Source organism: Trematomus bernacchii, unplaced genomic scaffold, assembly GCF_902827165.1.
Source record: "Trematomus bernacchii unplaced genomic scaffold, fTreBer1.1, whole genome shotgun sequence".
Lineage (NCBI taxonomy): Eukaryota > Metazoa > Chordata > Actinopteri > Perciformes > Nototheniidae > Trematomus > Trematomus bernacchii.
The window spans coordinates 1,549,431-1,566,793 of NW_022987588.1; the positions used below are offsets into that span (position 1 = coordinate 1,549,431).

At 37.4% G+C, this 17,363-nt stretch overlaps 1 protein-coding gene across 5 annotated transcripts; it reads left to right on the forward strand.

Moving 5' to 3' along the window:
• Positions 1-1,950: 1,950 nt before the first annotated feature.
• On the forward strand, positions 1,951-17,219 carry LOC117481122 (muscleblind-like protein 2a). Of its 5 annotated transcripts, XM_034128666.1 has the most exons (10): positions 3,458-3,659; positions 5,017-5,694; positions 8,316-8,480; positions 9,018-9,239; positions 9,367-9,621; positions 11,076-11,129; positions 11,476-11,626; positions 11,903-11,938; positions 12,655-12,749; positions 13,436-17,219. In XM_034128666.1, exons 2-10 carry the CDS (start codon positions 5,521-5,523, stop codon positions 13,448-13,450), a joined length of 1,167 nt encoding a protein of 388 aa, XP_033984557.1. In that variant the 5' UTR covers positions 3,458-3,659; positions 5,017-5,520; the 3' UTR covers positions 13,451-17,219. The 5 variants fall into 5 exon arrangements, with proteins under 5 accessions (XP_033984556.1, XP_033984557.1, XP_033984555.1 ...); XM_034128665.1 differs by lacking the exons at positions 3,458-3,659; positions 12,655-12,749 and adding an exon at positions 1,951-2,187; XM_034128664.1 differs by lacking the exon at positions 12,655-12,749.
• The last annotated feature ends 144 nt before the right edge of the window (positions 17,220-17,363 follow it).

The window sequence follows — 17,363 nt, forward strand, 5'->3', positions numbered from 1 at the left end:
CTTTTTTGAAAACCTTTTTAACCACTAGATGGGAGTGATGCTTTCAACAAATTCATGTGCGCCACTAATAGGATTGTGTACAGGACAACCAAACTATTTACATTTTCACTAGTGGTCTCACACTTTAGAATATTTCAATGTTCCAAAACAAAGGACAGTCTAAAAAAAACACCACTTCAACAGACATTGCACAGTTTAGTTCAACTTAAGTTGTATGAATGTGCATCTAAATAAAATAACTCAGAATGTGACAACAATCACAGTCACATGCAATATTAAATGGAGATTAAATAACTAATTATGAGCACAACAAATATGGTTAAGGTCAACAGATAAATAGAAGCCTGTATTGCTGCATTCTCTTTGTTATCTGACTCACTTTGACAGTGGCATTTTCCTCAAAGGGAGCAATGGTGACCTTTCCCTGTGGCAATTGATGCCACATCTCCAGTTTGTTGAAGAGACTGTCAGTATGACAGGTCAGATCAAACTCATCTGTTGCTTCAAGAAGCAAAATAACAACAAGAAGAGAAACACAAAAGAGGGATAATCAATCAGTTAGTCAAAGCTGGCGTGTGTGTGTGTGTGTGTGTGTGTGTGTGTGTGTGTGTGTGTGTGTGTGTGTGTGTGTGTGTGTGTGTGGTGTGTGTGTGTGTGTGTGTGTGTGTGTGTGTGTGTGTGTGTGTGTGTGTGTGTGTGTGTGTTGCATGGTGACTAAACGAATGTGGGAGTTGAATATTACATCTGCACTGATGGTTTGTTTTATTTTTTATATAAAGCACTGTTTTGATTATAAGGCTATTCCAGGACTGACCACAAAGGTATAACATTTTAATTAATACATGCATATTCTAAATGGTCTTTTATCCTGAGTAAACATCTACATGCCAATCAAAGCATTCACATTCAATATCATGGCAGAGGTGCTCCTGCACTATCCTCATCACACAGAAATTGATGGATGCCATTTAGGTGGAGCATAACCACTGTACCAGGAATGTATTAAATGAAGGGCTAATTATATTTTTCTATGTTCTGATGCTATAGTCTATGTTTATTTTAAATGTACTTGAAAAGCAGGTGTTCCCTATAAATAATGTTCTAGTCATCCTACCAATTTGACTGAAAATAAATGAAATAGATAGCCATACAACTGAGGCATATTGGCCTAATTAGAAGTGTTGTTGAAACCAGACAATAAACCAGAACAGACACAATGTATTTATGAAAGTGGCACTGAAAAAAAACGTTGTTGTTTTTTTAAATCATTGCAGAAATATGTTTTTTTAAATAATAGCCAAATCTTCCTCTCTTCTCTGCCTCCCTCCTTCTGACACTCCTGACTGATCTTATCCGGGTTAGCATCCATCTTATATGACCTTGAGCAGACCTATATGACTAAGCTACTGCTTTGCTTTTTATTCTGATATATAGTCATTATAATTCATGAAAAGCCTTTCATTATCATTAGTTCTTACATAATTACATTGAAGACAAGCCTCTTTATGATGCATGGGTTATTTTACTACTAATTAATGCAAATAATTGAGCAGAATTTTGACACTATGTCTGTAAAATTCATATTTATTTTGTTCCTTATAAGATGTTTACATGTGTAAGTGAAATCGTGTTTTTAATAAACTAATCCAGAAATACTCACATGGTTTTATTGCTGTTCCCTTGGTAACAAGCAAACCCTTGCCCTTTTAGCCTACTGGCATTCGTGTGGATCGTACCACTTTGCAGTCGTAGGGGGAATGTTAGAAAATGTAAGTTATAGAATGGTCTCTTTTGCCTAAAGACAATTAAGTTAAACTCAACTTAAAGCAAATTAGATTGCAATATAACATATTTGTGCATGTATTGATATGTGTCCCGTTGTATACTGAAATGTATCGCCTTAAGGCATCTCAGTTCACCCCGGGAAACCTCGTCATCACACGGAGGATCGTACAGTAAGCTGTCAAAAGCTTGTTGCTTAAATCTGTGCAGTGCTATAGTAAAGTAATAACGAAACGAGATCGAAGTAACAAGCTATATATCTGCAAACAGAGCAAGAGTTAAACTGTTGGTGAGCAGACATTTCGGGAGCACTTGACATCGTGTTTTCGTTAGTTCGTCGTCTGTCCTAGCTGATGCGTGATAGCTGTTTCCTCTGGGAAGCGGTTCATCCGTGATGATGATGAGGTAAGCAGGTGTGCTTCCCAGCTAACAGTGTGGCTAATGTAAGCTAATAACCCGTCATGTTCAATGTTAGCCCCATGACAGCAATGTATTTTGCTTGCTAACGTTACTGTAACTAAGTATTTTCGACAAGCTAGCTAAAGTAGCCGAGGATGAGAATGCAAATCAGAGACCATGCTACCCTCGAAGTAGCAAACTGTGCAGATAACACGGTGGTGACAGGTAAGGGTCATGCTAACGTGTGTTGAAAGTCAGTGCATTTTCTGTTCATTGTTAAAATATATACATAGCTGTATTTTTTTATACATGCTTGAAATATGTGTGTGCATCTTCTCATCCTCACTCCAGGAAATGTGTGAGGAACAGACATTAATAAACAATAACTACTGTTTATCATCAATAATAATGCAATTCGTACACCAAATGAGGTCAACCAAACTAACATTTAGAAAAATACTTTAATTTATTTTAACTATCAGTACTTAAACAACTAGAGAAGAGGCAGAGTTGTTATAACTAATCTGCTCTAGCAGTTCAGTTTACCGTCATGTCATTACTGTGTTTTATTGCAACATCATTCTCTTTTATAGTCAGACAACTTTGTGGTCATTTGTGACAGTTAATTTGTTAATCTTGGGATTGATCATGCTGTATTCCACATAGAATCCACTTGTCAGTGAGACACATTCAGTGTAAGAAGTCATTATATATGGAAAGTGAATGGATTATGTATGCACAAGCAAAGTCTAGGAGTAAAATCTTGAATTAACACAGAATTGTTAGTTGGGGTTGCAGGATATTTGGATTTAAACATGCTACACAAATGGTTATTACTAAACATTTTCATACAGTATTTTGTATGGTGGCATACAAACAAAAAACAAATGTATGTTTCTCCCAGCCCACAACAGTCCAAATAATGTTCTACTCTGCTTTGCATGATTAATTACATTCAACTTAAAATGTAATTAAGATTACAGACAAAAAGTTACGCCTTTTTAAATAACAAACAGAGGAAAATACATTACCACACTTCAAAATCGGTTGACTGGGTGTTGGTAGATAATTTGTCAGGTCTATATTATACATGATGAATTTAATTTCTGTTAAATAACCAAATTGTATTCATAGATAAAGAGTCAGCTGCCAGCAGTGTCTTGCTCCAAGCTGTGCACAAACAGTGCATCAGCTCCTGCCTTTCTATTGGCTAATTTCAGACTGGGAGGGTCTTCCTGGGGGCAGGCAGCAAGGCAGGAAGGGGGGGTGGCTGGAAATGTTCAGCCAGAGTTGGACAGGCAATCTGTTTTTACTGTTGTGGAGAGGAAATCTTTGGTTACTGACTCCGTGAGACAGAGAGGAGGTTAAAAGCTGTTATTTGGCTATTTTTTTTACAAGTTGGCTGCTGAAAAGTTCCATCTTGAACCTAGATTCTCGGTTATGGACAGTCTTCTTTACTGCTACATGGAGTGAGAGAGGTAGGTTTTCTTGCTCTGTTTCCTGACTTGCGCCCAAAGGAATTTGCTGCAGTATGCTGTGCGATAGCATGCAGTAAAGCTATGTGGCTGTTATAGCAGAAGATCTGGGTTAACAACAGCAGAGGTTTTTCTGATCTGTGCCTTTTATGTCTTTGTACATGTGTTAGCCATGTTACATTCTCAATAGAGAAACCTCTAAACTCTTGTATTCTGTTCACGAGTTAGCCACCTTTTCTGCCTCCTCAGCAACTTCCTGTGTGTTTTACCAGTGTGTGTGCTGGTTTGACTATACTGTTCTGGGTTTCACTCCCAACATGATGTGTGTTTAAGCTTTGTCTTGCTTTCCTTGTATTCTGTATGTGCTTGCTGTGCTCTCAGTCAGCAAATCTGACGGTAGCAATTTGGCACCAAGTGCTTGTGTCATCCTACAGAATCAGCAAATCGAGAGTAACTATGTCGTGGGAAAAAAGGTTTTCGCGAGCAGAGAGGAAGTGCAGAAATGGTGTATGATTCAGGATTAAATCTAGTTGTAATAGTCTGTTTTGGTGGATACTGATTAACAACATGTGTTACAATCAAGGCATGACACACATCCTATGGTTGGATGGGTTTGAGCTTTGTAAATGTTCATATTGCCAGATTGATTGATTGATTACCATGACACCATCCGGCTACTCAGCCCAGACTAGCACAACAACTGTGGCTCTGTTTGTAACACGGTTAACATTGTTCCTTTTCAAGAGGCATGACTGGGAGAAATCAATTGTGGTTGTGCAGACATAATATAACAACCATCATTCACAATGTGTATTAAGTTGAGATGCTATTTTAATAATTAGCATCTGAATGATCTGCTAACAAGATAATACTAGCAATATTAGCTTGACAAATATCTAAATCTTTACACAGGGCAAACATAACAAAAACAGAATGACTAAGAGAGATCATCATGATTAGAATGTATTGTTGAGTAAAAACATTGTATTCTTTTATTTGTATTTAAGAATGATATAAAGGTGACAAAAGACAGCACATTGGAGAAGCTGGAACCAGAGAATGAGTAGTCTCTTGGGAGTCTGACTTGATGACTAAAAATATAACCAGACTAATTACAAATTATAACATTTGTTATTGTTTGACCTAATCCATTTTCTGCTGTAAAGTGCTAACGAACAAATGACTCTAGAGGATGAACAGTCTCCAGTGAATAGAAGAAATCACATGAGATACAGTTAGTGTATAAGAATAATTTATGGTAGCTCTAAATGTGCCAACAGTAGACTAATAGCACCATAATTATAGTGTTGTTTTTCGGAAACATTCTCACTCTTTTTGTTTTTTGTCTTTTATCTTTCAGATCACTAACAAAGTGCCTTTGAGAAGATATCCCTGACCTGAAGGTGGTTGTGTACATTGCCGACCTATGCTTTCTTTAAGGCAAGACACGCAGGATACCTCAGCAGCAAGCACTTTGCCTCCTCTTTGCACAACTTCAGCACCTAAAAAGGCTAAAATAGAGCCATAATATATAAGAATAGAATATAATGACATGAGAATGTATGAGGTCTGCATTAATATTCCCTCACTTGTCTGATATTTCTGTGCACCATCATTTGTGGAATACACACTGAAGCGTGTCTCAGTAAAAAAACAACACAGTTGTTTCCTTTTGATGGGTGATTTCTCAGAGATTGAACAAACATCTCATCTTTCTGCTCCAGCTGATGGAAGGCTCACAAGGTTGTTTTAAAAGAGGACTTTGCACAAAGAGCCAACCCACAGTTTTTGTTGTATGAGACACAACAAAATCGATCGATTGCCTTTTTAAAAACTAAAAACTTTATGATTATAACCTTTGGACATGGCGTTAAACCTTTCTTCAGTCAGAGACACAAAATGGTTAACTCTGGAAGTCTGTCGGCAGTTCCAGCGAGGAAACTGTTCACGTAGTGATGAGGAATGCAAATTTGCTCATCCACCGAAGAGCTGCCAAGTTGACAATGGGAGAGTTGTTGCCTGCTTTGACTCACTGAAGGTAAGAAATGCTGTCCACACGGTATTATCTGTGAAACCTGGTTGATACTTTACTGAATGTTAAGAACATTTGTCCTTTTATAAAGGAATAATACTTCATGTAATGCAGCATTTTCCTGTAGTTGTTACCTTTGTCCCTGAGTGAATGGTTTCTCTGTTGTATTATGCCAAATCAGAAATAATGCAAAGAAATGTGCTCTTCTTGAATAGGTCTACATTTATTTTTAAAGTGCTCTTGCAGGTTCCATCTAGCTAGCATGTCCCATCAAATACAGTTAAACCTGCATATCTACCATTAGAACCAGAATAACAATAACTATACAGGGCTGATATCAATAATTGTTGTCTACACAGCAATGTTCAAACAGTTACTACATAGTATGGGACAAACACAAGACTGTTCCTCCTCCCTTGTAAATGTTTTAAATAGGGGAGGGAAAGATCCTTAACTGCTACTGTCAGTTGAACGTTTTTACCCCACCCCATAGTGAACTCTCAAATGAATATGCCCCCTATTTTAAGTTGCTATTACATCCTTTTTCCTGCAGAAATATGTCAAACTGCACAGAAAACTGTCATCTCAATGCTGTTGATGTTCCAACATGCTCCAGTGTTTGTGAAATCATATGTAATATGACCCTTTCCAAAAATAGGTTAACATGTCAGATGCCTGTCTCATCACTTATCTAATGTCGACTATAAACATTATTTCTGGCAGCCCGTTGGATTACAGGAGCCTCCTGTTTGCTCAGTTGCCCTGTATTAGACCAATGCTGCCTTAATCCACTCTCACACATTTACTATCACCACACAATACAGCTTTGCCCTCAGGATTATACTCATGGTGAGTCATCGTCTTATCTCCTTACTGTAGGCCTTCTCTTTGCCCCAGTGGTCAAGGGCCCGGACCTGAGGCTTAACACAAAGTAGCTACCTTATTCCTTTATCTAACAACAACATTATTGATTTTGCCTTGCATCCATTTTTGTTAAAAGTATTTAGATGTACAACTTCTTAATAAAAGATACATTTTCACTCAGGCCCAGATTCAATTGTGCTTGATTTTGGCGTATGTTTACAGTTAAACACTAAACAACAGAGCAATTATACATAATGGAAATCATGAAATACTATTAGGATGAAGTGAGTGAATTCAAATTGAAATTTTATCCAGTTTTATCTCATTTTAGAAATACAACCTAGAATTACAGTCTTTTCGAGAAAAGAAAAAATCTGAGGTCAACCAACAGTTGTTGCAGTCATGTGATGATGTCACAGCTCTTCCTCATGAATAGGCTTTTGTCCGAGGAGTCATCAAATGTCTGTCACAGTATGGCTACTGGTAAACTGTCAACTGGTACTAACTCGCTGGGTGTAATTCAAATCAGCCTTTGTTTATAAAAAGATCAAATGGAGCTAAATGCCCAGGTTGTGCTTTATAAACATATATTTTGTTGCTCTTGTGTTGCTGTTTCGTCTTGTCCATCGGTGGCATTTTATTGACACGTGATTAGTTGATTTCAGGTCAAAACGATGGCCGTCCACGTCCTCTACCCACTAACCAATTACTCCCAACAGAGTAAACGTTGTTATACAGAAGAATGAGCACATCCTTTGCTGCTTTGCTAACTAGGATCTCATGACTCCTTGTTAAAGCTTCGGAGAGGCTTGTCGATACACAGACTTGATCTGTTTTCTGTGACTAACTCACTCAGGACTGTTTTATGTTCGAGGATCTAACAACTTTAGCTACATTATGCCAAGACAGAATGGGTAATGTGCAACAGATTCCTCGTCTTTGACCTCAGTTTAACTAAACTCCCCATATCTGTGGCGCCTTCACTTTTAGGGAACTGTATTACACAAGGCACACTTTCATTTCCCTACTTTTAAGCAACTGCAAAGTTGTGCAAACGTTGCAAACCAGTAAAACATTGAGACATTAGAAGGGGGGTTGAACAGCTCTATTGACCCTGTATTTACTCAGAGCTTTATCCAGACTAATGAAGCATTGATGACAGTTAATCCTACATGGAAATGTATTCAAAATAATGCAAGTAAATCCCTTAGGAGAAATGCAAATGATGTACAATTAGTCAACTTAATTTGAATATGAAGAGCAGAGGAAGCTAACCTGTCATTATGCTAACATCTCTTGATTGACAGAAATGGTTTAGTTTGGCTAATTTATACGTTTAACAGGAGGTAGCAACCTGACTGCTGAGATGTATAACAAATCACCATGTTGTGTGTTGTTATGTGGCCGGTCTGCTCTTTCTCTAAGGCTCTCATATTAGTTTCAGTGCAGTCATAAAGCCAACATTGTGAATTGATATCTGAATGGCCTTCAGTCCTTCTATTGCATTTATATTGAATGATATTGCAGTGCAGACCCACATCAAAGCTTCAATGCCAATGTGTGAACATGTGTTCCCTATATGTATCGGGGTGAAAAATACAGCTGTGTAGATGTATAGTTGTGTAACCTAACTAACTATAATAACGGAGGACGATATTCTGCATCTCATTTTAAAACAAATATGAAAGCTACTGTTTCAAAAAGCACATGTCATCTCTCATGATAAGAAACAAAGATATTATTTCTTTTTTCTTTGAATACAGGGTCGATGCTCAAGAGAAAACTGCAAGTATCTTCATCCACCTTGCCACTTAAAAACCCAGTTAGAGATTAATGGGCGCAACAACCTCATCCAGCAGAAGACAGCAGCCGCCGTGCTCGCCCAACAGATGCAGCTCATGATCCCGGGGCCCAGCCTGCAGTCTATGGTGAGGCCTCATCAACACTAAGAAGGAACTTCTAAATGTGTTCTTGTTCTTGTTAGAAATGCACCTAAATGATACTGTTGTTGGGCCGACAAATAGCTGACTTGGTGACTATGGGGTCTATCTATTCAATTCTCTGTTTACAGCTGATTAAATGTGCACATGTTGAGTCATGCGTCAGCAGCACACCAGTAGACCACATGACTGAGGGAGCTAATAACAAACAAATGTCAGCAGATGGAAGTAGTTTTTGCTTGCTATTGACAATTCTGATTCAGTATATCTATTTATTTATTCATTATTTACACATTTTGTTTTTCAAAGTAAAAAGAAAAATGCTTTAAGTCAAGCCTGATGTTGCCGTACACATAAAGAATGATTCCGGTCACTTAGCTTATTACTAAACACTGATATCAGATCAGTACTCACTAGTATTGACCATTCCCCAGAGCGCAGGTGTTATTATTGTGACTGAAAAAGCCTGATCGGTGCATCCCTGCTGCTTGTCTCACTTTTAATATTTGACATCTTTTCTTATAGCCAACATTTCAATTCACACAGGGACTGGGCAACAACACTGGTCTTGGTTACGGTTCATACATGACACCGCTGAGCCATGGAATGAGCCTCATCTCCACAGACAACCTCTCCAACAACCAGGTCCTTGTTTCTGGAAGCCCACCTGTCACGGTCCAGAGCTCCTCTTCCTCTTCATCTTCTTCTTCTCCCTCACAGAAGCTGCAGCGTACAGACAAACTTGAGGTATTCTTGCACCCCAATGATGATTCGAATGATCGAACATGAGAAGATAAAGTAATAGCTTGGTGGTTGACATCGTCTGACTACATGCTGAACCTGTGTCACTGTCTTTTATAATGTCTCCTCTCAGGTGTGTCGCGAGTTTCAGCGGGGAAACTGTGCGAGAGGGGAGACAGATTGCCGCTTCGCTCACCCCAGTGACAGCCCCATGATTGACACCACAGATAACACTGTCACTGTTTGCATGGACTACATTAAGAGCCGCTGCTCCAGGGAGAAGTGCAAGTATTTTCACCCGCCTGCACACTTGCAGGCAAAAATCAAATCCGGTCAACAGCAAGTCAATCACACCGCCGTGGCAGCCCAGGCCGCCGCCGCAGCCATGGTAAGACCCCATCCTCCTGACTTCTAAACAACATGTTTTACACAAAAACACATTACCCTGCCAATAATATGGTGTTTTAGAGGTCATTTGGTTTGCCATGATATCACCGAATGTGGAGCACTATAAGTCTTTATACTATAAGAATGGCACATTTAATGTAACGGCATAGCAACTTTAATGTTTTCTGGATGTCCAACTTTTAAATCTTCTGTATTAAAACATATGAATGAAATGAAAAGGAAGGATCTTAATCATCCATGCAAATTCTGAACTTTGTTTCTCCTTTGATAATTACAAACACATGCCTTTCTTTTTAATCCTGTGTTTACAAACACCAGGGATGGAGACAGACCTTTAATGACGCCAGAAAACACTAAAAGGAACGAGGACATTAGATTAGATTCAGCTGCTGTCAAGGGTTAGTCCTTTTATTAAAAGGCCTGTCAATCAAATAGCTTCCAATCGAGCCCTTTCAGTTTTAATGAAGGAGCTCTGCTTTCTGCTCACATTACAAGGCTTGTGTTTTCTAAACAGGCCAAATCAAAATATGTACATTGTGTTTGTTCACCAAACACTTCAGAAACTGGTGCTACAAAGCAACTGAGGAATGGTTTTATTATAACACTATATTTATAGTGCAAAGTCATCTGTTAACTACAATTCTTGCCTCTTTAACTTTTCTTGGTCTGGATCTCAGTTTTAACAACAACTTACTATAGATAGTTCTTTTAAACGTAATGCATTGCAAGGTGTCTTACTTCAGTAAATTGTGTTTCCTTGGCCTCCATAGACCATCACCTTTCATTAACATCATCTTTTATGTATTCTTACTGTAAATATACATAATATATTTGTTGCATGAAATTTACGTCGCAAGTATTACTAGATAGAGCTCCACATTCTGTGTTTTATGACATTACAGACACGGTTACTTGAGCCTTTGGCTATCAACCAAGTCATTTTTCAGTCAACAATCAAATGTTCAGTGCTTGATGTGCATTACATTGTTATGGCTTCCTGGAAGCAGTAAAATCCATGTACATTATACGGTATTTCCAAATGATATAGTGTGCATAATAGCACTGTTAGCGTCACAGTAGTGGTAGTGTTTTATATACAATAACAAATGACAGTCTAAATAGAGCAGATAGAAGATTGTGCCCTATCTTTATAAATCTGTGTTGCCATAGCTATTGATTAACTGTACATGCTGACCTACTAATGAACAAGTCTTTAGTTAATGTGTCTGTTAATCAGTTATTTTGATCACTGTGCATGCATATTGTGTTTTATGTGGTAAACTACATTCAGATTATTTTGTTTTTGTTTTCCCCTTCTCACCTATCCACAATGCTGTCCCCCATGACGCACCTCTGCTTGCTGTTACCTGTTTGTTAAACGCTTGAATCCCATTGGCCCACTGCCATCATGTGCTCGCTGCCTGCTATTAAAAGACTCAGTCGACTGCCAAAGCAATGAAGCGATCCCTCGAGGCAACTGTAGACCTGGTATTTTCACCTTTTGCTTTGGTTGTAGCTATTAATTGTACTGTGATAACTTTTAATTTCTGTCATTGTGTTTTTAAAGCTTCTTCCAGTCTCATGTAGTTTGTGTACACAGTCATCATCAGTAGCTTTAAGTGCTTAATTTGAAATACCTTTTGTTATTCCATTCATATTTGTATCCTAAAACATGCTTGATTTTTCCACTTTGTGATAACCTTGATTGTGTAGTCATGTTTGGCGTTTTTCCATATCTTTTATAAATTCATACTAAATAATAAGTGTTTAAAATAAAGCTGAATAGAGAGAGGAGACAGGTTGGTATGTCATGTTTCCTCTTGTCTTCTCTCAGGGCTTTCCCTACAGCGTACCCCTACCAAAGAGACAAGCTTTTGAGAAGAGCAGCTGGGCCAGCTCTCTCCTCAGTCCCAGTTTTTTGCACTACCAACAAGCTCTGGCCAACTCCCAGCTGCAGCAGCAGGCGGCTGCATACTACCCCACAGGTGAGCTTTAAACATGACGTGGATTCAAAGCTAAACAGCTATCAAATACACTTTTCTTAATTACATTGTCTTACACTCTTTTGTTGTCAAAACTAACATGTAGTACTTTACTTAATGAATCTGCATATCTGTTCAATCTTTACTGACTGAACGCTATGGGTCTTATTTGTGTATTCTTACTGCACTAAATATGTTGTCATGTGGGCTGATGCCAGTGTTGACCATATGTATGAGTCACACTAAAAGACTGTCCCTTTCCATTTGATATTCACACAGGTTCTGTCTTCTGCATGGCTCCCGGTAACAACATGGGTAGGTCCTTTACTTATGTTTTATAAAATGTGTCTTATTATCAATGGAGCTTTTTATTTATCTGGCTTTTTTGTTTTTGCAGCGTTGGAAAGCAAAACCTTAAATTAGAATCAACCTGTAATAACAATAAAACTACTCAATGATCAGAGAGGCAGATTTTGTTAGTGTTTCCCTAAAAGGATTTTATTTGCATAATGGTTTGTTTTTGATAATCAAGTCTTGTGATATATACTTACTGTTATATATCAATAATAATGTATTAGAGTAGTCAAAGATAATATATAAATGAAAACATTTTGAGGATTTTGCTTGTGGAATTACAAAGCACCACGGATTAGGAAATTTGATCAGCATCCCTTAGAATCACTTTAATGTTTTTGATACTCTTAAATGTTTCAGTCTTCAAAACTCCTTTTAATGTCTAGTAAAAACACTTTGATGGCGTCTGATGGCATTGCCATACATGCCGTCTCTTTTGGGATGTCAAATTCTGGACAGATTTCCTAATTTTATCTCTTATCAGTTCTCCTTTTATGTTCTTCCCTGCCGTCTCGCTTTGCCGTGTGATCACATGCCATCTGCTGGTCTAACCCAATGATGGCTCGCTGCTAATGTCATATTGTATTTGCCTGGCAAGAGAGAGAGATACATTGCTATGGTTACCATAATGCTCCACCTCCCTTTTCATTGCTTTCATGGTTCCCTTCCTGAAAAAGTCCCCATGATGTACAGTGCTACGCCTGCTACTGTCTCTGCAGCAACTACTCCCGCCACAAGTGTCGCCTACGCAGCAACAGCACCAGCCAATCAGGTTTGCTCCTTTTTTAAAGCTTTCTGTCATAAATCCTTGAGCTCAGAATACGTGCTTCATCTTTAAATCAGGAGAGTTGCTTCATCAGCATAGCATTGCCCAGCTTGCCTTGCCTGCCATTAAGCTTCATCTACCTGTAGACCTTCAGTTGAACTGGTCTGCATCTCACCTCTTTCCCCGATGACAGACATCACTTATTTAGAGTCTTCCATCTGCAAGTGGTGGTGTTGCATTTATTCTTTAGAGCATGTTTTTGCTTTGTTCCATGTCACTGTTTGTCTTAATGCTTAGTAGTAGCTTTAATACTTGTCAAACTGGTTGTATTCTTCAGCTAATATTTCATTAATGTTATTATTATCATCAACTGTGAAAAGATGCCATCCTGATTAAGGGGTTGGATTTGTTTTATTTATGTTTTAGTACTTCCCTCCGCCCAGACTAAAACATATAATGTTCGATGGCTGGGTTAGCGTTAGCGTTAGCGTTAGCGTTAGCGTTAGCGTTAGCTGCTCCTCAAAAACAAAACCTTCATTAATTGTCTTCCTTTGTGAGTTCAAACATGTGTTCCATACATGTATGTTTAGTGTCATATGCACAAAATATAAAAAGATAATTAATGAATTATCTGGGTTAAGGTGATTGTTTATTTATTTGCCACTAAGTGACTGTGTTTTGCCCTGAAACAGATCATCCTCAAGTAACCACCAGAAACAGAAGTCAGTGCCGTGTTGCTGCTGATAAAGACGCCAAACAACTGCTCTGTAAATATTCTGTTCACACCACACACAACGTACAACAAGCTGCATGCAGATAACATCACTGAGGAGAAGGTTGTGGTCATTGCTTTGATCTCTCACAATACATTACATTAGTAGGATTATACAATGTTAGATAAGTGTCACAGAAGATTATTGTATGCACGCACCTTTGCACCTGCATTAACATGCATCTTCACTAATTTGCATAATATCCTGGTTTCTATTTCCTAAAGCAATTCTGACAAGGTCATGGGTACATTTAGCCTCTTAATCAGCTCTAATGCAATGTGTCTCCAGTTCACATATATGATGCTCATGAATAGAAATGTCATTTTCTAAATCAATCTGACCAGGAAACACGTAGAACTCAAACCGAAACAGGTTGTGCAGCAACACCTAAACATTAACTGATATAAACACATAGGAACGTTATTCACTGAAATGTATGTAAATAATACAAGAGACAAGCATGACAGATGTAATCTGAAAACAATACATGTTAAGACCAGGTGTAAAGGGGTCCTTTATTGGTGATTGTTCAAATTGTATCCTCACGATATTGAGAAACAATTTATTTTTCCTTTCTTGAATGTGTTATGTTAACTAAAAGATTTTTCACATTAATGATTGTTTATCTAGTGCCAGCTTTAAACAAACTAGAAAAAGCACTTATTTTAACTTTTAACTCCACACTGTAAAAAAGACTGAAGTTTCCTTTAAAATGTTCTGAGGTTATTCCAGCTAATACCTTACCCCCCCCATCCCAGAACAGGAACAGTGCTCCACCTCCTGGTGTGCCTTTGCATTGCAAATACAGTACGTTTGCTGAGAGAAAAAACAGTATAATCTATTTATCGCAAATACTTTATTGCATTCAAGCAAAAAATTATTCAAACATTTAAATTTTCCCCCCCTTTATTATTAAAAATAACTTTTGGAAGTATCAGTAACGGTGATGGTTGATGCACTGGTTTACCTTGCAGCCAGTTTCACAAAGATAGACTTTGACTAGGCTTAGGTCAAAATAATATTCAGATTTCAGATCCAAATGATTAAGTAGGACTAGCGGTAAAATAACAACAATCAGATCTACAGAAAATGATTGGATTGAACAATTACAGGGATATTTTACTGGGAAAATATTTCCCCTTTTTTTAAGTGTGGTGCCACTGGTCAGCAGGAAGCAGGCGTCACTGATTGTTACCATGGAAACAATGGTCAGCATGTGTTGCTGATTGTTACCATGGAAACACTGGTTAGCAGGTGTCACCGATTACTGCCATATAATTACTTTAATTCTAGCCTGGTGGTAGTGTGGCTAACTTTTCAGGCTTTAAAATAAGCCTGTGTTGTTTTTGTGTAGTCTAATTCAATTTTGACTGGCCTAAAATTCAAGGCCAGTCCGAAATGTCTTTGTGAAACTGGCTCCGGCTCAACCTGAACATAAAGCAAACCGTGTTTTTAAGAAGAGGCTCCACAGACATCAAAGTCAACTGGCTAAAAGGGTGTAATAATTACTGCAGCTCACATTCAAACTAAAGCTCCTGTAATCCTGTAAGGGACGAGTTGAGTAATGTGTCAAATGTTAGTCTTAATGTTACAGTCGGTTGTCAGTACTGTATTATTTGAATGTTACAAGTGCCTGAAGAATTGTGCAGATGAGGATATCCGTGCATATTTAAAAGGCTTTGTGTGAAAAAAAATCACTCGATTTATTCTACTCTAGTTAAGTCACATTTAGAAAGAAATGTTCAGTGCACAACCCTGTGACCTAAACATTGACATTTTTAGGAGACAGGTTGCAGTGCATTAGTATTTCAAATAATAGTTTAAGTAATTATTTCAATTAACTTTCACTGATGCTCAAATGTGTATGTGTGTTCCATGTATAAGAGTTTATATCCTGCTTAAGTTCATTTTTTTCACTTTTAAGATGATAAGTATATGACAATGTTTCCTATTTAGTTTCATGCAGTAAAATACTTTATGTAGTAAAGTAGAATTTACGGAGTTAGAAGTGTGGTGAGTTCAGTTGTGTATGGTTGGTACCACATTATGCAATTACCCATCTTTGTTTGAAACTGACAGCAGACAGAGTGGGGATTGTGTCTGGTTAACTGAAAAACTAAACGGATGTTAAAAAAACATTTTCACTCATATATGTTACGTTCTCTTAAACATCTTTAATATTCATTTTAGTTTGCAGGTTTGGAAACAGCTTGTGCAACATCAACCTTTCCTTAAATGTTTCCGATGAGTTTTTTTTATGAAAAAGGATGTATACACCCATATGTGATTAACTCAGACAATCCACCAAGAGATGTTTCATTTGTTCACAATGTTTTCATTCATTGCAAAAGGTTTTACACATTATTGGTTGATATATAAGAAGCATACTTGCATATTTTACTAGTTTAATATTAGGAAAGAACACTTTAAAATGTATTCTCTTCTATTTTATGACGAATGTAATTTATTAAACTGAATTTAGCTCTGCTGGAGGTTCCTTAAAGGGCCTCGCTCTGTTGTATTAGCCTATGATAAGCCGTCTTGTGTCCAGGGATCAAATGTGGGAGCAAAGAGAAGCTTAAAACATTTCATCCCTGTCACTGCCTTGTCACCTGTGAGGGACAACCTTTGTATGAGCAAGGCCATAGAATTGCTTTTTATGTACAAAAGTGCATTGTACAGGCCACATTTTATGGAAAGTAACTTTCATAATAGGGTAACAATAGTTTGTCATTTAATTGTTTTGATGTGTTGCTGAGGCAATCTGAAGTTGCAGTGATTTAAAAACTGTTTTTTTTGTAGGGGATGACATTGTTTTTCCCCCTCACAATAACATGTTAGATTGTACTGTCAGATATTTGATTTTATTATGCCATTGTGAAACACTGTAAGTGATCCAGTGCATGAGAATATATTTTGAAATGTGATTTGTTGTGTTTTATATGGTTTCCACTGCATGTCAACATCTTGCAGCAAACGTATAATCCACCCTTAAGGAATCTGCAGTCAGAAGGTCAGGAGTTGATGGTTCAGCGACTGTTTGAACATTTATTTTCAAGATATAGTTGCTTTCAAAGTTTAGGTTGTTATTAGATATATGACATTTTCCCCTTATTTATTTTACATGCAAATAAAAAGGCATATAACCGAATGTTTGTTTCACCTTTTGGCAAAAAGCTTGAATGTCATGCACATGGAGGTTGTCTTAGATTTGGATCAGCCAGTCAAAAAGATGTTGACAGTAAGAATGTTTAGTCTGACTGACTGAAGCACTTTCTCAACCGTCAAACTGAGAGGACATGCTTTTTGTCAACTTTGCCTTATCTTTAATCTATTCATAAATTTGTCTTGTTCAGTTGTGAATTTCATTTTATCTAATAAATAAAGTCAATTTCACTGAACTTTTCTTTGAAATGATTCCTACACAAGTTTTGAGTTTGAGGCCAAAATGACAGTTTGTAAAATCAATCCAAACATTATCCTGACTAAAATGCTTGTTAACTGATATCCCACAGTAAAAAAACACTTGTACCATTCGGTTAAATCCTGGCCTGAATATAAACTGTCCCTATTTTTTTTATAACGTGTTAAAGTTATTTTATTTGTGCTTAAGTAAACATTTCATGTGGATAGTTTTGTTCCTGTAAATTCAAACTTGTGTTAAATCTAATATTGCAAATAAATAAATGTCAAGTTAATGCTGTGCTGTGAGCTCTATTCTTTGATTTAGCACTTTACTTTTTTTTCCCATTGTTTGGGTGGGTAGAAAAATTATGTATTAAATAATCGTAGAAAGACCAATAAAGGCAGAAACATATATCATATAAATGTATATGACTTGTTCTAT